The 25,188-nt window shown below is 41.8% G+C and overlaps 1 protein-coding gene across 1 annotated transcript in view; it reads left to right on the forward strand.

Moving 5' to 3' along the window:
* Positions 1–18,770, forward strand: part of GPT2 (glutamic--pyruvic transaminase 2) — a 35,038-nt gene extending 16,268 nt beyond the window's left edge. The window contains exons 4-11 of the mRNA XM_090062931.1: positions 3,850–3,983; positions 6,727–6,970; positions 7,800–7,879; positions 8,524–8,660; positions 10,816–10,990; positions 12,792–12,947; positions 13,738–13,850; positions 15,892–18,770. Of these exons, the coding sequence (XP_089919057.1) occupies positions 3,850–3,983; positions 6,727–6,970; positions 7,800–7,879; positions 8,524–8,660; positions 10,816–10,990; positions 12,792–12,947; positions 13,738–13,850; positions 15,892–15,982 (1,130 nt within the window). The 3' untranslated portion in view covers positions 15,983–18,770. The remainder of the gene's footprint in view (positions 1–3,849; positions 3,984–6,726; positions 6,971–7,799; positions 7,880–8,523; positions 8,661–10,815; positions 10,991–12,791; positions 12,948–13,737; positions 13,851–15,891) is intronic.
* The last annotated feature ends 6,418 nt before the right edge of the window (positions 18,771–25,188 follow it).

Genomic DNA, 25,188 nt, shown 5'->3' on the forward strand with positions numbered 1-25,188 from the left:
AGCCTATACTTTGGTGTTACATGATCTTTTGAAGTGCTCTCCTAGGCTGGCAGATTGTTGTTGCTTGTGTGGCTCTCTTAACTTGAGTATTACCTTGTTTATCAGCTCAGAGATTCCAAGAGCATGTACTTGGAGAAAAGTTTGGGTGGATCATGCCGGTTCTTGCTTCCAGCTGCAATGTTGTATTAAAGGATAACAATATTTTTCTCATGAAAGTTTTTAGGATGGTGTTTCTAGGACTCTGTTGCAGTATGAGCCATTCTGAGAAAAATTTGGAGAGCCTGTAGACCAAGCTGACTTTTTTGGACTTAGAGAAGCATGCAGACTTCAAGCTGGGTTAGGAATTCTTCACAAGACAGTGCAGCTGCTCTTGGATAGTACAAAATGATTACTCAACAATATAGTACTGCACATGTTTAAGGAGGGTTGTAAACAGTATTCATTCTTCATGACACTTGATTTCTGCCTTGACCTCCATCTTTTTCTTTTTGTAGAATAACTGCCCAAATTCATGTCAGTGGAAGAGTCAGGATTAGAATTAATTTGCTACTGGGTATCCCACTGAATGTGAGGCTGTTTGTCCATGGTTCTTGAATATTGTCTTTCTGGTGTTTCACAAAGTGTGGATGACTAAACAAATGCTGAATGTGCAGAAATCCTTCTCCAACAAAGAAGAAGCATATTTTAAATAACTCGCAGCAATTCAGTGTAAACAAGGTTCTGAGTGCTTTCAGTAGGCACTCAGGCCTCCTGCGAAATGATCATTATGAACACAAACACGTCAAAAAAGATCAGTGGTGAAACAGACATGCAGTCCAGACTCCAATCACTGAAGAGCAGCAGGGGCCAAACTTTTTGGCAGGTACACCACAAATTAACTCCACATCTTCCCCAAGTGCCATTCTGATTCCCCTCCCCTGTCCAATCTGCTGCTCTGTGTTTAGTTAACAGCGCTGCCTAGCCTCTCCCCAGTCTGCCGTGTGCCAAGCAGCGGCTGCCCATACCACACGTGGTACGCATGCTGCAGGTTGGCCACCCTGTTGAAGAGCAGTTATTCTGTTATGACTTGCACTGAAAAACAAAAATAAATGTTAAATATTCAACTTTTAAAAAAAAAGAACAGATGAAAATGTCTAACTTTAATCTGCATGTTTTCAGCACTGTGTAAGCTGTTATTCTTTACCTCAATTGCTGCTTAAACACTCACTCCTCAGCATGGACATGTGTGTTGAGGTGGAAGCTATGACTTTATTTTTTTTTTTTGACTGGGAGTTTCACCTGCCAGAGTGTTTGATCATTTTAATGTTCCACTTACAGCCACTTACTCTTGAAGTGGCCTTTTTGGCAGGAGAGTAAGCATGGCCCTTGCACCACTGCACCTTCCTCCCTGATGCACACAAACTCCCTTGCATATAAGAATTTGTGTTTTGTATTATAGACCTGATAAACCGGTTTCTAAAAAGGCTTGGCAGTCTAAGATGGAAGGGATGAAAGTTTGCAATTCTGTTGGAAATGCAGCAGCTCTAGATGTTCTTTTTAATCTAAGGTTATATCTTTATTGCACAGTTAACTGGAGTGACTGGTTCCTGGGTCTGAGCGCCAGGGTTAGTCTGAGCTGACTGCAAGGCTAGGGACAGACATTCAAAAAATTGGAACCTGAATTGATTCAACCTTTGCAGGTTAGTCTAACCTGCAGAGAGTGAGCCGGTTTGTAACAACAGACGTGCGGGCACATGCCTGCAGTTGCTCAGGCCAGGAGCCAGGGGAGCTAGAGCCTGGAGCCAGCGTGGGGTCAGGGCTGTGCCTGCTGGTCCCTCCCTGTACCACAGGGCTGGGGCCAGCGGCGGCAGCAAAGGAGCTGCTGTGGTCGGGCTGCTGAGAATGGCAGTCCTGCCACAGATCAAGCCCAGCCCCGCTGCGTTCTCAGGGAGCGGCACCTCAGCCCGGCAGTGCTGAGGGACCTGCCACGAGCCAGACAAAACCCCTCCCTGGCCAGACCGCTGCCCCTGGGGAGCAGAGGGGCTGAGCCATCCTGGCTGGGCTGGAGCAGAGAGCATGCCCCGATGCTGGGGGTGTCTGGTTTAACTTAAACCAGAAGGGGGTCTGGGACAGATGATGCATAAACCGGAGCCAAATCAGTTAAGTCTGATACTACATTCAACCACGTTTATCTTAAACTGGTTTTGGCCATTTTGAAACTGGTTTATGTGCACTGAATGTCTGTTTTGTTACAGGTTTAAACCAATTTCAGATCACTTAAACTGGTTTGTGTGTAATGTGTGCCCCTAGCCCAAGTGTTTCAAAAGCTGAAACCCTACTTGTATAACTATGTCCTCTCGTCCCCACATGCTGTGTCTGGAGGCGGATCCCATAGTTCTTGTGCTGAGATGCTCCAAGACTCTTTTTTAAGGCAGTTGTAACTTGTGAGAAACTTGCCTGCCCTTTTAGTGAGGAATTGAAGGGAAATACGTTGTTGACTAGCAGTTCTCAAGTGATTCCTCTCCTCTCCCGTTGCATGCATCTCTCACCACAGATTCCGTGGGTTCCAGCCCGGCTGTAGGCTGACTCCATGTTTTACTCCATACCTCCAGCTGTGTAAGCAAGCCTGGATTTAATGCCAAACTTGGGTCAGGTTTCTCTTTGTGAATGGTTGGAGAGACATTGAGGTAGAACCCAAGTAAGAGTCTGGATTAATTAACGGTGTAGTGAAAACCTGTCCTGACATTCCCCACTGTTACAGCTAGTGAAACAATTTAGGATTTCTGGTACTACATTAACAGTAATGTTGACTGACCCTACTTAGAACAAATGTTACTAGCATAGAGTTATCTTGCCTACACTAGCAGTTCTAACCTTTATAACATCCTTACCTGATGTGTAAGGGACTAGGTCTGAGGGGCTAGGATTTTCCTCCGTGGAAAGCCAAAGGAGTATAGACGTGCCTCCGGCCGCTGTGCCCTGGGAAGCAAGAAGTAAATTACTTCTTTCTGGAAGTCTTCCCAGGACTGCTTCCTCAGACTGCCTGTGTTTTGGAGCTGACCTCCCTAAAAGTGCATGTAACTGGCCCTTCAGAGTCCAACAGCAATCCTGGGCCTTGGCCCAAAATAATTTTCAGTCTCTGTAAGGCATTCTTTCTTGATGGCAGCAGTTTCAATTGTTTCCTGCATTTCTTTGTAAAGTTACCACGGCACAGCTCTTGGAAATAAAACCCCCTGCCATCAGATCAACTACTAGCATATAACTGAGGAATGAGAGTTAAGTTGGGTATAATCATGCCACTCCATCTGACAATCTACTTAGAGCCAAGAAGATCCTTTTGTTTCATGGCAGTGCTAAATTACATGAATGCTTATCATATCAAGCTCAGTCTGTCCTTGGCTTTCTAACTTGAATTTATTTTTCAGGCTGCTGGAAGTTTTTTGCACATATTCAGCCCTGGAGGACTTGGGAACAAACACTTGTTGTTTCTATCTTTAAGACCATTATAGTTATTATGAATTTAATCTGAATATTTTAATGAGAACTTTACACAGTATTTCTTGTTACCCACTCTGCTTTTGCTATAAATGATAGAAGTTATTTATACTGGAAAAGTGATACAGTTCTACGTTGTCACAGTGATATTAAAGGACTTGAGTTTTGGTATTTATTTTAATTTTAATTCATCTCATGCTCCTTCTGTTTCTTGCTGCTGCTGTCTGAACAGAAGACATTTCTAAAGTAAATTGGTTGATTTCTTTGGTGATTTTTGATAAAAGTGCAAGCGGCTCCTCTAACTTTGAAATTTCACTGACCAACCTGAGAATTTGCCTACATTTGAATGCCTGATCATATTTTCATTTTGTACAGGGTCTTATAGTGCTAGTCAAGGTGTAAATTGCATCCGTGAGGATGTTGCAGCATATATTGAAAGAAGAGATGGAGGAGTTCCTGCAGATCCAGATAATATATATCTTACAACAGGGGCTAGTGATGGAATTGCTGTAAGTGTTGCATTTCTGTCCATACACACATTCTGTGCCTAAACTGTATCGTGCATTAGACTTGCATACAATAGTCATTCTGATCTAATTTTATTGAAGTTGAAGTCTGTTAAGTTAGATATAAGGTGTGAGGACAAAAACAGGTTGACTGTTACTAAAGACATAGGTACACCATCAAAATACTATGTTAGGAAGTACAAATAACCATACCCTGCAGCGTGAGTTTATTGGTATATGTCCAGCATCTCACTAAGGTGGCTACATGACATGTGTTTTGAGTTGTAGTGCTCAGAGCCGAAGTGGCGTATTTCCCTACGGTGCTCCCTAGCATGATTCTTGAACAGTGTTGACATTCCCTAAGGATTTTTAGCAAAAGTTTCCTCTGAGCACTTTAATCTATTTAAGGGATTAAACATGGTTTTAGGAGGAAATAGATGTAAGCTAGAAAATTTGCTGTTTATAACGCATTCGTAGACACTGAAGTTCAGAGAACATTATTCATTGAAGAAACCAAACCTCACAGAATAGGAACTTTTTAGAGAGCCACTGATCTCACTGAATCCTCTAAACCAATGGTTCTCAGCCTTTCTAGACTCAAGGCACCCCCGCCATAACTTTTCTGAGTTTAGTAACACCCCATTTCCAAAATTTAATTGTACTCATTTTTTGACTACAGGTAAATAATAGACCAATTCTTCTGTTTCAGAAAACTCAGAGAGACCATGGTGGGTGAGAATGTTCTGGACACTGTGGATTCCTATTTGAAATCTCTGGGTTTCTCTTATGAATTACATGTAGGTGTTAGCACATATTGCATGACACCCCACATCATCCTTCAAAGGATCTCACAACATCTTGGTTGAGAGTCACTGTTTTGAACACAAACACTTGTACTGTCAGTGGAAATTGGCAGTAGAAATTACCTTCAATAGCAAGCTCCTTTTGTTTTAAGCCACCATTTTAAAGTATCCCCAAAGTTTCCAATACAGTTGTGGTGTGTGGGTTTGGGCTTGAGTTTGGGTTTGGTTTGCTGAAGACAGTCATTCCTTGGCATCCTGTCTGAAATGGGGTTCATGTTCTGTTACTATAGGGGTGTGTATAGAACTGTTCCATGTACATTTTACAGCGCTATAATTTAGAGCACTTTTTATAGCACTATAAAGTTACAGCACTCATGACATGACAGAAGTGCAGTGTTAGGGGGGGAAGGGGGAGCTCTGAGCCTCCCTGCACTCTCCAGGCTAGGATGTAGGGGACACTCTTCTTGGGGCTGTTCCACTGGTCAGAAATTTAACCAGAGTACAAGAAGTTATTTAAAGTACCAGAAGTTACTTAAAGTGCGGTAGGTTGCCTAAGTGCTGTAAAATACAGCACTTCAAATTTAATACTTAATTTAACAAGGATTTATTTAAAGTGCTGTACCTATTTTTAAAGTGCTTTAAAGCCATGTACTTCTGTTAAGTCACAGCAATAAACCACTTTAAATAGCGAAAAAGCAACTTCTGTACATACCCTAAAGCAATTTTTTTTTCAGCAAGCTTTTTCCATTAGTGGGCAAAAATTATTTAAAATAACATCTTGTGGCATAGTTTGATATTACAGTACTCTTTGATTTGCAAGATGTTTGATTAATGCAATGTAATGGATTGATGATCCCTAGCACATATGATCTAAAGGCTGCATTGGCATCTTGACAGGAACGTGAAAATTTTCAGATATCGTGCATCTAAAGGTGGCACATGATTATCCACATATGGTTGTTAGCTGATGATCAACACAATTTGTACAAATTTGCCAATGGTAATAGTGTACAGTTAAAGAATTTCAGCCTCAGCTGTTGTTTGAAGTTGTTTTTGGTGTTAAAAGGACATTCTATGTTGCATTTAGTCTTTGTTACATGTTTTAGAAAATCTTTAGAGAAAATATGTCAGCATTTTAAATATAATGAGTATGAAATATTACTGGTGGGTCATATACATCCATATACATCACTGTTTATATATGGTAAGCTAGCCAGGGGTGAGAGGCATGGAAGTGCAGGCTCTGTTCCTGAAGCTGTAGCAAATTTACAGGATACTGCTACAGAACCCAATTTTATTGAGTTGTCTAAGCTGCTGCTATTCTCTTTATTACTAGTTTCATATCAACATTTCCTTGAGAGTACCTATTTGGTACTGAAGACAGAAAAATTCTCAACTCATAGCATGAAATGGACATTATTTAGATCAGTGGTTCTCAACTTTTTTAGCCTTAAGGCTCTTCTCCATACCTTTTCTGAATTTTGTGGCACCCCAGTTGAGAATCACTGAGCTAGAATGAAATTCAGAAAAGATATGGAGGGCTGCTTTGAGGCTAAAATTGTTGAAAATCCCAGATCAAGCCAGTGCCAGGTCATAGTGACAGGGACAGGGTTTAACTTTCCCACGCCCTGTTCTTTCCCTGAAACTTTGGAATGGATTAAATGCAATCTTCAAAAATTACATGGAAGAAAGAAAAATGTAATTGAGTTGTATGTTATGCCTCACTCACTCAGCCAGTAATTTCACTTGCATGGTGTATGTCCTTCAGATCTAACAGTGTAACTGATAAGCGTTTCTGGCTATTTCAAAGACCTCTGTAATTGAAATTCAGCAGAAAGTAAAGGACAGAGAGTAAAAGAGGATAAATTATAACTTCTGGAACAAATAATTAATTCTGATTTCATTTTCCCCTCTTCTCTTCTTAATTCCCTCATTTTTTCCAGGCTATTCTAAAACTCCTGGTCTCAGGAGGAGGGAAAACCCGAACTGGAGTGATGATCCCCATCCCACAGTATCCTTTGTATTCAGCAGCCATATCTGAACTAGATGCCATCCAAGTGAACTATTACCTGGATGAAGAGAATTGCTGGGCACTAGATGTGAATGAACTTGGTCGTTCCTTGAATGAAGCTAAAACATACTGCAATCCAAAGGTTCTTTGCATCATCAATCCAGGAAATCCTACTGGTCTGTAACTCCTTCGTGCATGTCAAAAACTTTGTTTGCTCTCTCCTCACTGTGTATGTTCAGACTATGCTTGTGATTTACAGAATGCTTGTAGCTGAATTGTAGTGGTAAATGCAAAGGTTCCCTTCATGTGACACATCTTTCAGGTGGAAACTTGCACAGGCATAATCTGGCCAAGCCTGTTTTAGTATACAATTCATAAATGTACTTAAGCTCAGTGGGGGCAGGAGGGGGGAAGCTTCTTGCTTATAGAACTAAGTTTGATCTTGAATGTTTGCCAGGTTACTTGTAGAGAATGTTTTTGACTGAAGATGACAAATTAGTGTGGATGTCAATATAAAAATACAAGTATAAACCTTCTTAAAAATGCTGCATTCCATAGTGTATCAAATGGTTCATAAATATTAAGGCTTCAAATAGACCTCCATAAAACTTGCTTTTGATCCCTGTCTGTAATAAAATTGGCAGTTGGAGGGGAGAAATCCAAATATGCCACAAGTCCCTAAATAAATCACACATCGCTCTTAGGACATTGACCTATTTCCTCTCATTCTGCTTGTTTGAGTAGAAACCAGTTTCTTCAAGTCACTGGCACCCATTGCTTGGGAAAGTTGTACCAAAATCTATTATACTGCTATTTAATTTTCCTTATTTCCTTGTTGTGAGGGTCTTTTAAGGAAAATCCAAATTTTCATTACTTTTGTAAAGAAAAGTAACATCTTATCCAGAAGCTAGCAAGCAGTCTTAATATTCTGGAGCAAAAGACTGTTCATTTTTGTCTACTAATGTTTTTTTCTTTTTTTTTTTTTCTTTTCCTTTACCGTTATAGGTCAGGTGCAAAGCAGACAGTGCATTGAAGATGTTATACATTTTGCTTGGGAGGAGAAACTCTTTCTTTTGGCTGATGAGGTAGTAAAGTAAAAAACTACACATTTCTGTTCTGAGCATTCCTGATTTTAGAATAGGGACACAGGTGCTTGTTGTTTTTACTTGTAGTCAACGTGATTCTTGGTTTGCAAGACAGAAAATGGATGATCACATTTAAGTTTAAAATAAAAAATCCAAGCCTGTCAGCCTTCAAGGAGTAATATGAAAAATGTGTGCACAATACCCATTTTTTCTGAGGTTATTTTATTTTATTTTTTTGATCAAGAATGGATGTTAGTGATATCAACTGTCTGTTCAGAATCTGCCCATGTGGCCACAGGAGTAATGTGGGGTCAGTCTGTGGGCCATATCCTGTGAAAAGTCCTGCTGGGCAGATGAGCAACCTTATTTCAAATAATTTTTTAAAAAGTATTTGTGGAGAAATTTTTTAAAAGATATAAAAGACCAAAGCTCACTCTTCTTACACAGGCTAATCTATTGAGTATAGTGCAAAATATCAAATTTTGATCATTGTGATTTATGTTATAGGAGATATAGTTCTGTCTCCTAAAATGTATTGTTTCAACCTGTAGAACGTTTCAGACTTTCCGAGTGATTTGCACTCTGTGCAATGTGCTAGCTATTTATTCTGTTGGAGAGAGACTATATTGTGTCTTCTTGTGTAGGTTTATCAGGATAACGTGTACTCCGAGGGATGTCAGTTCCATTCCTTCAAAAAGATTCTGTATGAGATGGGACCAGAGTATTACAACAATGTAGAACTAGCCTCCTTCCATTCCACCTCAAAGGGATACATGGGCGAGTATGTCTGTCTTAGATTTCCTTTTCCTTTCCCGTGGCAACTGGTGACTATTGATAGTGAGGAGCCACAATCAGTAGCATAGTGACAGGGGGAGGGAGTAAGAGGGGAACAGGGGAGGCATGCCCCTGGATGCTGGCTGGGGGCTGCGCCGGCTAGGCCTTCTAGGGGTACTTAGTCACTTCTGGTTGCCACTGGTGTTTCTGCCGCCACCCCCCCCCGCAATGTGGCGATCAGCCACAGACGGTAGGATGCTAGTGGAAGTATTGGCCCCCGGGTGCTGGACACCCATGCTACACCACTGGGCACAATTTAAAGGCTCTGGTGGTATGCAGTGGGGTTCAGGGCAGGTACTCTGCCCTGTCTCAGAGACAAAGGAGTTTTTATTTGTATTCTAGAGCTACTTTTAATGCCATGCTTTACAATACTATGTAGTAGCAGATGGAGACGGTTCTAAAAGAGAGCTACACATGAAGAAAACTGTGGCAGAGGGTGTATGGGTCTTTCCAGAGTTTGGCCTCTGTCCCAATGGTGCAGGGCTTGTCTGGACTCACCAGAGCTTGGCCCAATGGCCTGAACTGGCCCTGCACCATCAGGGCTGTGCACTATCCCAGACTGCCCCTGTGCCATTGGGCTCACCAGAGCTCAGCCCCAACCCCAGTGGCGCAGGGATGGCCCCCAAGGCCTGGCCCTCCAACCTGTCCCCCCCCAACCACCCTGGGTCCCATAGACTTACCTGTATTCAGCTGCCGGAGCTGCTCCCATTACCCTGCTCGGCTGTACTGCCAGCCACGTGCATGAATGTGCACACACATGCATGGCACCTGCAGCCCTGGATTTTTTCCCTTTTACCTGCCTGTTCCCTTTCTATAACAAAACTGATGGACATTAAATCTGGGAGGTGGGGGTGGCGAGTGCCTCCCCATGCCCTCCCAAAACATCACCAATGTTTCTTTTAATATATCTCCTTTAATAGTATGGCTAGAAGATGAGGAGGCTGTTTTATACTTCAGGATGGTTTTAGCACAGAAGTGAGCTGAAGGGGATCTTTTGTCTGCTATTACTGCAATGCAGCAACTATTAAGGCAGTTACATGCTTTGTGTCTGTGTGCACATGCAAGGGAGAGAGGGAGTGTTTCATTATTTGCAGGCTAGCCCAGTGATTCTTCAGCTTCTCTTAGTGAACTGTTTTTTAAGAGACAGCACACTTTTACAGACCCCTAGTCCCCCACCAGTCACTCAATGACAGGTTCCCAAAAATATTTAAGTTTGACCTCCCAAGGACAACCCTATGGTCCTCTGCTTCTGCAGAAAGGGCAGGGATGGAAATGACAACATTTTGCTCAAAAGGACTCTACTACTGCTGTATGTTTCTGTCATGAGGTGTGTAATAGCTGAATTATCTCGAGTTACAGATATATATATAGGATTCTACTTAAATTGTGGTTTCACAGATTTCACAGGAACTGTGAGATTTGGGGTTGCCCACAAAATCATCAACCCAAAAATGCTTAAAAACTGGTTCTCCAATGGAAGCCAGTGGTCCTCACTGCTGCTGTGGCCCAGCCTTGCAGCCTGCTCAGGAGGGGAAGGCACCAGCTGGTGGGGCAGCATGAAGGGCAGCAGAAAAGATGGCAGCTGCTCCCTCACCTCTTGTCCCTCCTCCCTACCCCTCTGCCCCCCAGGGCCTCTCCATCAGCTGGTACTGAGGGGCAGGGCCGCACAAAGGGCAACCAGCAGTCAAGATGGCAGCTGCCTCCCCGCACCTCCCCCCATCCGGGGCCTCCCCACCAATCAGTGGCAAGGGGCAGGGCTGCTAGGTCATGCCCATGAAATTGGCTCTTCGTGCCATGACGCCACAAAAACTGCTTCGTCTTATCACAAGTTAAGCAGACCCCAGTTATATATACGAATGTCCAGAAGGTTAATGGAGGTTAAACTTGGGTATTTGATTGCCCTTTTAGAGCCTTGTCCAATATGGAAGATGTTTAAATGTGTATGTTAATTGTATTGGCATAAAGCAGAGTGTTCATGATCTAGTGTTCAGCTGAATACTTGCTCTCCCTCTACTTTGGGGGGTTATTTTCATAGCTTTTTCAAAAATAATACCTTCAAGAGTATTCACTTTTTTTTTTCCATACGTTCACTCTATTCTCAGGTGCGGCTACCGAGGAGGTTATATGGAAGTGATTAACTTGCATCCAGAGATCAAAGGACAGCTTGTTAAGCTTCTCTCCGTTCGTCTCTGTCCTCCAGTATCTGGACAGGCAGCTATGGATATTGTAGTGAATCCTCCAGTACCTGAAGAAGAATCTTACGTACAGTTCATCAAGGTCAGCTATAGTGTATTTGTTCTCGTGCATTTTCTAACCCTCTGCCAACTCACATCCTTCAAAGGATGCCGCCACCTTTCTTTGTACAGTTCTGTAGTAACGCTTGCCCACAGAACTTACAAGTTTAATTTAAACTACTGTTAATGTTAGTACAATTATATATTCTAGATTTTTGTTTGAAGCCCTAGCACCTCTATCACGCTTGCCTACCTTGAGTTCAGCTGCTACATATAATATATAATTTTTCTCCTACAGTTTTGCATAGTAGGTAAGAACACCTACTTAATGAGACTAGGTTCTGCTAAAAAATGCTATAGGAAAAATAAACTACCAAATGATGTTGTAGCTTTTACAAATGAATATACATATGATAAATTAATATACATATGGTGACTCTATGTAGTGAATTACAAAATGCATATTGTAAGAAATCCTAGTTACTTTTTTATTTGTAGAAATACCCTGCCACATACAACTCTGCTGGAACTTTGTTGACTCAGTGGTGTGACAAGGGATAGATGTGGCCCATTATTTATAAAGCAGTGTTCTCGTCTTAAATGCAAAATTGTATCTATTGTAAGAGACGGGAATTGCTCTTCAGAAAGAATTTTTTTTTTCTTTTTTTAAAGATAGCTTCCTATCTCATAACTAGATCTTGATAGGAACACTAGCTCGTTCAAATTCTGGTAATTAGACATGAGAAATTTTGCCTGAAGGTCACCAGCCCAGATTAATGGTGACCAGAGTCACTGTCAGCTAAAGATTGCTGTTCTGTGACTGTTGGTGAAAGAATTGCTTGCAGCCCTGCTCAGCTGGGACAAATGTTCACATTGCAAAAGCCTTGGTTACCATGCTTGCTGTTAGCCCTTATGTCTTTGGCTTCTCTGCTGGGGCTACAGAGGCTGGAGTAGAATTTGTCCTCTCAGATCAGACTGGACATGTATTGAAAATACAGTGCAGAAAGGCTCACCTGCTGCTTGAGCTATATGCACTTTGTGGATAAACAGAGGAACTTCAAGACTGATGGTACACTGAAATCTGCATTTTCTTTAAAATTATACTTTCTCCCTGTAAACTCCTGTTTTCCCTCTTTTGCTCAGTGGGAGCCCCCACTTTGAATTCTAGGCTTTTCAAGGCTATTGTCCTCAAACTCAAAGATGATTGCACTTGCAGAACTCCCTTTTGACCACAGAATCCCAGATACCTTGTTTTATAGACTTGGATCACTTGATCATATAACACGTATCTGCAGAAAAGGCCCTAAAATTACCTTTGTAAAGGTAATTTAATCACTTCTGTGATTAAAAACAAAAGACAGGTCACAAAACTCATTCGTCCCAATATAATTTTAAACCTTTGGGTTTGTTGTGTTTGGTGTGGTTTGGTGTGGCACCCTAGCTGCGAGAACAGTATGGATCTGATATTTAAGAGGACATTTAGGTTGACCAATGTAGGACTGTTCAATATGATTGATGTCACTTAGGAACACACAATGTGAAAGGATGTCCCAGGTATGAATTCCAGTTTTCTGTTATTACAGTTAATCATGTCCAACTCCATCCTAAAACCAGTTTAGGTTTTTTGGTCCTTTGAAGTTTATTATTTTCATTGCTAATTTTGACTATGTTTTGCTTGACTTCCAGTTAGTAGGAAAGAATGGTTTTTGTTTTACCAACTGTAAAATTACTGAACCAGCCTAACAGCCTATTTTTTCATTTATTTTTTAATTTCACTATTTTTTTCCATTTAATGAGCAGTTCAGCTTTTCTCTATCCTTATTCCCTCCTATTCCTTTTTCCAGGAAAAGGAGTCTGTATTAAATGATCTTGCCAAAAAAGCTAAGCTAACAGAAGACTTGTTTAATCAAGTACCAGGAATTCACTGCAATCCTCTTCAGGGAGCTATGTATGCTTTCCCAAGGATCTTTATTCCTTCCAAAGCTATTGAGGCAGCAAAGGTCAGTCATTTGTTCTTCATTCTAATCTAACTTACCCAGATTTGTTGCTGCTTTTCTCATTGATGGATTTTTATATGAAGGAGGAGAAGAGGACTGTGCAGCTATAAAGGCAGTGTATTGCTAATAAACAAGAGAACTGGTCTGTAACTGGGGCCCATTTATCCTCTGTTACACAAATGCAGTTTTTATTACTTTCAGTGAGTTATGTCTGTGTAACTGAGAGAAAAAATGGGATGCTTGGTTTGTTTTTTTTATTGAAGTAATGCCTTTTGACCATGCATATAGCATGGGCATGATGATTTGATTAAAATAGAAGAATTCTTTTGGTGGTTATTCAGGTGACTTTCTAATCAACATATATGATTTAGGAAAATCCAGTTCAAACGTTTGTCTGAGAAGTATTAAAAGGGATGCAGCAATTACTCAAGGACTCTTTATACCTTCTTTAATCTGACAATTTTTAGTGAAACGTGATTTTTGAGTGCCAATAAAAGTCTGTGCCAGAAAATACGAAGTCACAGCTAAGCAAGAAATGTGGGTAGAAATGGGGAGAACTGGGTTTTTTGAAGTGGCTGTTCTGTTCATTCTGTTCCATTGGGCAGGCACAACTGAGAGCTTGCATGCATTTCACCAACAGTGAGAGTTGCTCTCCTTCCATTCGGTACAGAAAATATGAGAGGTCAGAAAATAAGAGAGCTTCAAAAAGAAAGAGAAAAACATAAAATTCCATGTTTTGTGCATTTTGATTTGTCATCTGGAGAAGAAAAACTAACTCCAGTCTATTCCTTAGGGTAATAAAATGGCTCCTGACATGTTCTACTGCATGAAACTTCTGGAAGAAACTGGTATCTGTGTCGTACCAGGTAGTGGGTTTGGCCAAAGAGAAGGAAGTTACCATTTCAGGTGCAGTATCTTTTTTTTTGTAACATATTGTATGTTATAAAGATTTTGTGATTAAAATCATGGATTTCTCTTTCCTAACAAAATAAAACCGTGAGGGCTGTTAAAGGCAAGCCATGGAAACAAATTTAGCCTAATTAACACTGCTCTTAAACCTGCTGTCTTTCCCCTGACCAATTCAGACCTGCTTTCTCTTTCCCCTGGACATTCTGTGTGTAGGTAATTATAGCTGTAGCAGTAGGACTAGTTTGTTACTTGCTATTCAGGTCTGGAAAGTTTTTCTTCAATTCAGTCATATTTACAACATTTACAGAACAGTCATTCTTCTGTTTTGTGCACTTGAGTTCACCTAAGAAACTCATAGATTCACAGATGCTAGGGTCAGAAGGGACCTCCACAGATCATTGAGTCCAACCCCCTGCCTAGGCAGGAAAGAGTGCTGGGGTCAGATGACCCCCAACCAGATGCCTATCCAACTGTTAGGTTGCAAAGAAATCAGAAAATACTGATTGTGTAGAATTGTGGTCTTGTAAAAGAAATTCTATTGAAGCTTTGGTCTACTTTAAAGCAGTGAGTCAGCGTAGCTGCATCCTGAAAAGTGACTATGAAGATTGCACCACCTTTTCCAGAAGATTTGGTGCCTACGTAGATTGAATAATATCCTCTCACTGAACTGAAATGAATTGGGGGTGAGGGAAGAATTGTTCCACCCTTCACATTGAGCACCTAAATCCACATGTAGCCCTGCTGGCCATCTAAATGCATTTGGTTTGAACATCTTGTGCAATTAACCTCTTAACATGAGGGAGCACTGCAAAATCCGGCTCTTTTGTTAGCAATTCAGAGACAATACAACCACTGAGGACAAGCTGGATTATATTTTGGCTCATGCAACTTCAAAACAAACTGTTAACTAAATCTAATTTCATATCTTAATTCTCCTATCAGTTCACCTCTCAGTAGTGCAAGTCTTTTGTAAAGGGAAATCTGTTTTGCCAATAGATTTGGATTTTCAAAAATGTTTTACAAAGTCCGTCACCAAGGGCTGTTAGAAGAAACACAGTTACTGTGGGATTGGAGAGAAGATCCATTTATGACTCGAAAGCTGATTAAAAGATGAGAAATAGGGTAAGGCTAAATGGTGTTCTCAGAATGAAGAAAGAACAATAGTAGGGTCCCTTAGGGATCTATACTGGGACTGGCTTTGATCAACGTTTTCATAGAGGGTGTGAAGATACTAAATCATTCTTTGTAGTCATATTGCAGAAAGATTTATCAAAACTGAGTGGGCAAAAAAGGTGGCAGAAGAACTTCAGTGCTGACAAGTAAAAAGTAATGCCCATATAGGGGGTGGAAATGACCTTAACTATATATATATATATATATATATATATATATATATATACAGTGCTGGACTGAATTAGTTGTTATGACTCAGGAAAGAGATCTTGGCGTCATTGTAGATAGTTCTCTACAATCCTTTGTTCAGTATTTAGCAGCAACCAAACACCCAGTAAAATGTCTTACTAATAGTGAGGATGCATGAGGTAGAAAAAAATTCAGCTTGATTTTCTGGATTGTTGGACTGGATTCCTCTGAAAGCTTTCAGAGTTGGCAGTTAAAAAATATGCATAAAGTTACATGTGAGTTAACACAGCTTGATATAGAACAGTATCCAACAATGCAATTATATATCATCTCTTTTCAGAACATGAGGTCACGGGATATAAGAATTAGAAACAGGTGACTTGCTGAGGATTTGCTACATCATTTCTAAAAACAAAGTCTGGTAGCTAGTACATTAGCCACACAAAAGCAGTAAACTAAATACAGCAACTCTGACTATAATATGCATGCAGAGCGTAAGAAAATGTCTTAAAAACAGGTTGCAAGAAGGTACTATACCCTCCCACTCTCTAAGAAAGGCTCTTTAAGTGAATGTGTAGGCATTTGGCTTGGTTTTTTTTTTTTTGAGTGTTGTGTTGGAGTTTGTTTGTTTGTTTTATATTGTAGAGTGAATGACAGTGTTTCTCCTCTTTTCCAGAATGACTATTCTCCCTCCCGTAGAGAAACTGAAGATTCTATTGGAGAAAGTGAAAGACTTTCATATAAAGTTTCTGGAAGAATATGCATGAAAGACATTCTGATTTCCCCGCCACCACCCCCCAAAAACCAAATACAGAAAATGAACAAAGATGTGCTGAAAATGAGCTATTCATCTAAACTGAGTTCACAATAGCTAGAGCCCATCTATGGGATAAAACTACTACTGTTTCCTGAACAATTAAATGTAATACCTGGTGTGGAACATACTGTCACACTAACACTTAAGTTTCTTGGTGGTAGGCATAGGGAGGGAGGGAATGTAAAAAGGGGAGGAGAAGAGTCTAGTAAGTAATATTGTGCCTTGTTTGGAAGTTGTGTTGATGGAAACTTCTGGCCCATTTGGTTGGGGAAGGAAGTATGAAAACAGCTTCTTCAAAGCTGAAGTGCAGATATAGCAATTATCTGGTCACTGATATCCATTTCAAACTTAATCAAAAAAAAATACTAAAATTTAGTTACAGGTGTGGCTGGAGATTTTTTTTTTTTTGTCATTCATTCAGTATGATGCATTACCCAAATCTGATTGAGCTCACAACTGTTAAGAGTGCTCATTTAAAAAAAAAAAGTTGTGACAGATCTTGTGTGACTAAATTCTACTACATTTGAACTGTACATAATTGAATAAAAACTGCCGTGACAACCTAATTTGAGTAGAACATAGGCAGAGGGAAGACTCCATAGTTCATGAGATATGAAACAAATTATTCTACATACTATTCAGGTTAGAGTAGTGTATCATAGGAGAATGATTGCATCCAGTAATTTTACTCAGAAAATAATTTCCTGTTATATACACAAATGGGGTATGTGGAATACTGTAAGCAAACGACTTCAAAGCAAATCTGAAGATTTTTAGGCCATTTAAGATAATAGGGTCTAGTGCAGAAACCTTACTGTCATAATATGTGTCCCCACATCACCTTTGGAAGAATACCTGCTTGGATCTTGAAGATTAGGGGATGATTTTTGGGGGAGAGAACTTCCTGATGTTGTTCCTGGCTTGAATCCAAACCAGCTCCATGAGAACTGAAAGATAGTGCCATCAGACAAATGTTGGCAACCTAAAAGAAACTAAATTGGAGAGATGTCAAATACTAGTATGTCTTCCTTGGCAGTAAAAGTGAAAGTTGGTTGAATGGGCATGAAGACTTGGACAGTGTCAGCTCACGAGATGGTTCCTTTAGGGCAGACAGTCTGATGGAGAAATATTGCACCTCTGCTGCCATTCTCATTCTTTTTAAGAATAAAACATTCTGCCCTTCAGGGAGAGTTGTAAATTTTTGGCCCCTTAGATTAGCCCACATAAAAAATTCCATAGCTTGATAAAAAGTGTTACTTGAATGCAGCTTGCATCATCAGCCTTGGAAATACTAAATAATTTTGTCAGTTTTGGTCAGGGTATTTTATAAAGAGCCTTCATTAGCAACAGCATCTTTTTTACTTAATTGGAATCATATTCTTAAAGAGTCAGTTGGAATTCTTACGTTTACTGACCTTACTTTGTTAGAGTTTACACCAGGATCAGCATATTATAATATTGAAGTCACCCATGTCCTTGAGCTGACTTAGATTTCTTAGACCAGTGGCTAATGAACATACACATAGGCACATGCTTTATCCTTAAAATACTAAACTGGATAAAGATGAGTACAGGCCACATCTCTCTTGCAGGAGGAATTCATCTATTAGTATAGTATTAGCATACACTGCAGTTGGGGACTATACAAAGATCAGAAGTATGCATGTAGAATTAATTGGCAGCTTCATTAATCACCAGTGGTTGCACCTACACGAGTTGCTACTGCGCAGTAGTTACTACACATTTATTTAGGATTTGTATAAACAAGTACTAACAAGTAAGCTGTGTTACTGTGCGGTGGGGCCGACAAATGCCTTTTTTGTGGTGCTACTGCTTAGTAGCCTAATACTACTGCAGAGTAGTATCAGATTGTGGTTTTTACTATGCAGTGCTACTGCAGAGTAGTATCAGGCTACTGTGTGGTCAGCATCTCGTATAGATGTGGCCACACTCAATTTGGCATCTTCCATTTGCACTACTTTACTCAAAAGAAACTCAAAAGTAAAAATAATTTATTAAGGGGTCAAAATGTGGGAGTTAAATAATTAAAGAAATAGCTCTTGGTGTAGTAATTTGTCCCCAAGTCAAACCTGGCTCTGGGCTCATTGCTTGGAAGTGGCTGCTATAATGAACATGTAGTATGAGATGTCTAAGGTCTAATAATGAAGCTAGTATATTTTTTATATTTTTCTAACTACAGCTTTTTCATGGGGTAGCATTTGTATTCTAACAAGTCTGTAGGTTTTTATACTTGCCTTGTGTTTACACCCAATACTCCTGGAAATAATCCAAGGTTTACATGTTTCTAAAGATACTTTGCAGGTGTTTAAATAGGTTGGGGTTTGTTTTTTTAAGTTAAGAGAGCAATTGTCCTAGTTTACTTTAAAATAAAGATACTGACATAATTTGAGTTTTCTGAACATCCTCTTATGGTGCCTTTTACATTTCTGGCATTGCAAAAGAGGGTTATTTTTTGCAGGGGGTGCGAGAGAGGTTTCTACTGTTCGTCATACATTATTTATACATATGGCCACACAAACTCTTAAATGTAGATGATTATGGACAAAAATAATAAGCAAGGGGTCTCATTTTTATTATTTTTAATATTTCATTAATAAGACAACCTACTTTTTAATGCATGCTTCTAGGTTTGGTTTTCCTCCAGGTGCTCCTTAACACTGTATTAAATTACTTTAGATGTATCAGGCTTCAGAACAATAAAATAGATGTCAAAAGTTGTACTGCCATTCAGTCTGCTGGGTAACTTAAAACCAGATGCCCTGAATTGTATGGTAAAATATTCAACTTTATATTTAAACAATGATAATCCATCATATAAACATAAGACATTTATTTCTTCTTTTACTGGAGATATCATTCAATTCACAGACGTGAAATTTTTAAGTTATAGTAAATCCTGGATTTTTTGTACTGGTATGTTCTACATCCCATTTTGCTTGCATCAAGTTGCCAAATTAAGAATAAGCCACTTTTCTGATCAGCTGGAGCACTGCTGTGGTCATTCACGGCTGATCAAAAATGCAGTACACTTTGAAGTAAAAGCTGCAGCAAGCAGCTGATCTACCTCTGCAGTCCTATACAGCTGCTGTTCTACAACTATATGTACCTTGGCTAGTTTGCAAACCTTTATCTTGCAATCACCTCTCTGCCTATAGGTGAAGGAAGGAAGGGCTAATGGGACTCAGCGCCCACCCCCAAACACAGTAGGGCTGCAAGACAGCCTGGCCACAGGCTTCCGGTGGCTGCAACAAGGGGGGGATGTATGGAGAAGTGGGCAAGCTAGAAGGGAGGAATAGGCTGCAATCAGACCTAGACAGGTTACAGAGGTGGGCGGATGAGAACAGGATGGATTTCAACACTGACAAGTGCAAGGTGCTGCACCTGGGGAGAAAGAACCAGCACCATACCTACAGGCTGGGGAACTCCCTTCTTATCAGTGCAGAGGCAGAAAAGGATCTTGGAGTCATCACTGATGCCAAAATGAACATGGGCTGACTGTGGGGACGCGGTCAGGAAGGCCAACCGTACCTTGTCATGCATCCACAGATGCATCTCGAGCAGGTCCAAGGAGGTGATACTCCCCCTCTATGCGACACTGGTCGGGCCGCAGTTGGAGTATTGCATCCAGTTCTGGGAGCCGCATTTCAGGAGGGATGTGGACAACATGGAGAGGGTCCAGAGGAGAGCCACTCGCATGATCAGGGGGCAGCAGGGCAGGCCCTATGAGGAGAGGCTACGGGACCCGAACCTGTTCAGCCTCCACAAGAGAAGGCTGAGGGGGGATCTAGTGGCCTGTTACAAACTAGTTGGAACCAGCAGGCATTGTGGGAGTCTCTGTTCCCCCGAGCACTATCAGGAGTAACAAGAAATAATGGTCACAAGCTGGCAGAGGGTAGATTCAGGCTAGATATGAGGGAGTGCTATTTCGCTGTCAGGGCGGCTAGGATCTGGAACCAACTTGCAAGCAAAGTGCTGCTGGCTCCTACCCTGGGGGTCTTTAAAAGGAGGCTAGATGAACACCTTGCTGGGGTTGTTTGACCCCAGTACTCTTTCCTGCCCTGGCAGGCGGTCGGACTTGATGATCTGCTCAGGTCTCTTCCTACCCTACCAACTATGAAGCATGGCCCAGCCTCCCGCTGGGAAGTGCCTGGCATGGCCCACAGCTGGCCCCACCCCACACAGATCCGGGCACGTGCCTCCCATGCCTCCTGGTGTGCGTGCAGCAGCAGGAGTTGCCGCCTCCTCCCCATGCTGGGCAACCCCCAGATGAGTCACTCGGTTCCATCCCGCACCCTGCCCTGACTGTGCAAGGCCTGCCCCCCACATGGCCCTTTCCCCTTCCTCTGCCCTTTCCCCCACAGACTTCCCACTGGGGGGGTGCATGCACATGTGTGCATGTGTTCAGTCCCCCCAAATAATTTTTTCTCCCTCTGCCTATTTCTCTACCCCCTGATTTGTGGAGGTGTGTATTAGTGTGGAGAATATGGTTTCCACTGTAGCAAGAATTCTCTCGTATCAGAGCACAGAAAACAATTTCTCTAAGAATGATAGGTAGGTAAGAATTAAACGTGTTCGATAGAACTGTCTTCAACAAGAGACTGAAGTGAGAAATTAGAGAAGCCAACTGGTATCTTGGAGCATTGGACAAATGGATTAGTGGGGAGAATTCCATTTTAAAAATGTAATAAAAATAATCTTTAGATCAGTACCCTGGACTGCATAGTCATGCATACAGTCTACTGCTGGAGCTAGAAAAGCAAACGGCTTAGTTCAGGTATTGTCAATGTGTACTGCACTTAACTAGCCTTTGGTTCCTTAGGGAAACTAGAGCAAGTTTTATGTCTCAGTGGGTGAATCTACACATGAAAGTAATCTGATACAATAAACTCTGGAGCAGTTTGAGCCAGAGTAAACTGTCCCCAGGCGCTGTATCTACATGAGCACCTGAGACAGCAGCAATTTGAGCTGGGGTGGAGCAGGTCGCTAGCTGGCTGGGCTGACTGGGCACAATTTATGACCCTGGTCACTGTCTACACGTGTTTCAGTGCAGTCAAGTACTCCACCATAAGACCGTACTGTCCCCAAGACATCTATCTTACGGCAGAGTTAGTTTACTATGCCCTAATACCACCACACATGTAGATGGTGACACTTTATTGTGAGGTTAATTAGCATACTCCACAGTAACCCGCACACTTAGATGCATCTAGTATGTACATATAAGTCAGACCACTTAGAAGGGGGGGAAAAATGTATTTGTCACCTGTGCCTTTATGCTATGGTAGGCTACCTATGGAAACCCTTCAGGGAAATATTTTTTGAGTTAGGAGCTATGGATGACCATCTTTTGCCTACTACTGAGAAACCACTTCATTGTTATGAAGGAAATGCTTTTAACTTTTTCTATTGTTAAGAGTTTAAAAATGTCTAAGACTACCTACCAATTATCAAATGCTTGTCCTGGAACAGAAATGTCCCAGGATTTTTGTGTACACACTTCATCATTCTACTCAGGGTTTAGTGAGTGGCTGAACATGCTCCTACTTTTATGCTACTTATTCAATGATACAGTATCAGGATAACCATTCAGGTGCACTTTGCAATGTCCTGGGATAAACTGTTAGTACTACTTAACCCATACACCTTTTTAGGATTTATGCCGGGACAACACACATGGATGTCTGAATGATTACAGTTTATCCAAAGAGAAAATGATTTATCCCAGAATAAATCCAATGTTTGCTTCTAGCCTCTCTTTGAAATGTTATATGGTTTTCTTTCTATCAAGCTCCCTGTTTCAAAGAACTAAGAATCATATCTTCTGTGAAGAACCTCCTATGCTCAAGCATGCTCAAATGAAACAACTATTTCCTAATCTACTTTCCTGTTTTGCCTCTTTTGCTCATGTATTATGAAATTACCATGAATCATGAAGTTCTTGATCATGTTAAATCTGACATCTGTCAAAGGAAGCTAGGGAAAAATCAATCTGACAAATGTGTTGGACTTAAGGACCTTATTGCCCAGGTCTATTATTATTATAATAGACAATTGTCCAATCAAACATATTTTGAGGGGAGGGCACCTAGCTAAGGTTTTGGATGCCCCTGCTTTGTTATAAAACCACACCACTTTTGGAAGACCCACTGCTTTCCCTGGCCACACATCTGATTGCTTCCTCAAAAGCAAGTCCTTCCAAATATGCCTGAATCTCAGCATTCCTCTAGTCAGTAAATATCAGTGAAATGCACAGCAATGTTTTTGTCTCATCCTTCTGGTGCTGCTCCATACAGAGGTCAGTGAAGACACCCAAGTTACAAATTGGCCTGGGTGGGTTTTACTGTTACAGCTACACTTTTATCAGTGCTTGAGTTAGCTCTCTTAAAACTGGCTTGAATATATTTAAATAAGGTGGAGTCATACCTTGGAACTGCAGCGAAGATACATAAAGAAAACTCCACAGGTGGTCACAAATTGTGTCTTGCTCAGTGCCAATCTCCAGGTGACATTTTGGAGTCTGATTTGCAGCTGTTTTGCGCAGCCTCACCTGCAATTAAGTTGTGCTTTAAATATATAAAGGACTATATAATGAAAAAACAGTACCTTGCTGCCCCAAATTTGGCACCCAATTTAAAGAATGTGTTTGAACTGTTATCTTTCCATGACAAACCTGTAAAATGGGGATACTATTACCCCCTCAAAAGTGTAGTGAAAATAAATTACCTTTTGTGAAGCACTCAAATATAATACTGATAAGGGCCACAGAAGAAATAAATAATTGTCTTGTGCACTAAATTAGACACGGGGCCCTATACTTAACAGACTAGAAACAAAATACCAAACAGCTGTTGGTGAAATGAGCAAAATTCATGTTCTACGCTGGATAAGGCAGGGGTTTTTGCAGACAACATAGTACTGATGATGTAACGGAAGACTTTCATATCACTCAGCAAAATCCGAGGGTTGCAAAGCTTCCTCTCGTGCGTGGATGACCTCTACCTGACTCAAGAAGTCTATGGGCCAACAAGAGGCAAAGTGCTGCTTGACTTGGCACTGCCTACTGGGGATGACCTAATTGGCGACCTAGTGATTGATGGGAAGTTGGGTGACAGCGATCATGAGCTGATCACCTTCGCCATCTGCCGTAAAGCTGGCAAGTCAGTCAACAACACGGAAGCCCTTGAATTCAGGAAAGCCGACTTTGACAAGCTCAGGAGGATTGTCAGTCAGGGCCTAAGGGACCATGACCCCAGGGAGGGGGGAGTTCAAGAAGAGTGGTTGCTCCTCAAGGGAGCGATCCTCAATGCACAAGCTAATTCGATTCCATCTCAGAGGAAAGGCAGCAAGACGGCACAGCAGCCCCCCCCCCCCCCCGGCTCTCCAGGGATCTCGCAGACCTCCTGAGGCTAAAAAGAAAGGCCTACAAAGGATGGAGGACAGGATTCACCTCCAAGGAGGATTATTCTGCACTGGTCCGGTCCTGCAGGGAGCAAACCAGGAAAGCCAAGGCTGCAACTGAACTCCAACTAGCTTCAAGCATCAAGGACAACAAAAAGTCCTTTTTTAGATATGTGGGGAGCCGGAGGAAAAGCAAGGGCAATGTTGGACCCCTGCTAAACCAGATGGGGCAACTGACAACTGACGCCCAGGAAAAAGCCAACCTATTAAATAGGTACTTTGTGTCAGTCTTTCATCAGTCCCATGGCACGCCCATTCCTGCTATGGGACAGGGAGATCCGGGTGATGGGGATCCCCTACCCTCCATCAATGCTGACCTCGTGAAGGAACACCTTGAGAAGCTGGATACCTTCAAGTCAGCCGGCCCTGACAATCTGTACCCCAGGATACTCAAGGAGCTGGCGAGCATCATAGCCCAGCCCCTGGCACAGATCTTTGAGAACTCCTGGCGCTCTGGTGTAGTGTCTGAAGACTGGAAGAAGGCCAATGTGGTGCCTATCTTCAAGAAAGGGAGGAAAGTGGATCTGGCTAACTATAGGCCCATCAGCGTGACCTCTATCCTGGGGAAGATCTTAGAAAAGTTTATTAAAGAGGCCATCCTTAATGGACTGGCTAACGCCAACATCCTGAGGGACGGCCAGCATGGGTTTGTTGTGGGTAGGTCTTGCTTGACCAATCTCATTTCCTTCTATGACCAGGTGACCTATCACCTGGACAAGGGAGAAGAGATTGATGTCATACATCTTGACTTCAAAAAAGCCTTTGATCTGTTATTCCATGATCACCTCTTGGTGAAACTGGCCAATTGTGGCCTTAGGTCCACCACGATCCGCTGGCTGGGAAATTGGCTCCATGGTCGGACCCAGAGGATTGTAATTGAAGGCAGTCACTCATCATGGTGCCCTGTGACCAGTGGGGTCCCCCAAGGCTCTGTCCTTGGACCCATATTGTTCAACATCTTCATTAATGATATGGACATTGCAGTCAGGAACAGACTGGCCAAGTTCGCCAATGACACCAAACTTTGGGGCAAAGCATCCACACCTGAAGACAGGCAGGTGATCCAGGCTGACATGGACAGGCTCAGCAAATGGGCAGATGAGAACCTGATGGTGTTTAACACTGAAAAATGCAAGGTTCTCCATCTTGGGAAGAAAAACCTGCAGCATCCTTATAGGCTCAGCAGTGCTACGCTGGCTAGCCCTACGGAAGAAAGAGACTTGGGGATCATCATTGACCACAAGATGAACATGAGCCTGCAATGCGATGCTGCGGCTAGTAAAGCAACCAAAATGCTGGCTTGCATCCATCGATGCTTCTCAAGCAAATCCCGGGACGTCATTCTCCCCTTGTACTCGGCCTTGGTGAGGCCGCAGCTGGAGTACTGCGTCCAGTTTTGGGCTTCACAATTCAAAGAGGACGTGGAGAAGATTGAGAGAGTCCAAAGAAGAGCCATGCGCATGATCAAAGGTCAGGAAAACAGACCTTATGACAACAGGCTGACAGCCATGGGGCTCTTTAGCCTGGAAAAGCGCAGGCTCCGGGGTGATCTGATGGCCACCTATAAGTTTATTAGGGGTGACCACCAGGATCCGGGGGAACGTTTGTTCACCAGAGCCCCCCAAGGGATGACTAGGTCAAATGGTCACAAACTCCTGCAAGACCGTTTCAGGCTGG

This window comes from Crocodylus siamensis, chromosome 9 (genome assembly GCF_052110815.1).
Source record: "Crocodylus siamensis isolate JL-2025a chromosome 9, ASM5211081v1, whole genome shotgun sequence".
NCBI lineage: Eukaryota > Metazoa > Chordata > Crocodylia > Crocodylidae > Crocodylus > Crocodylus siamensis.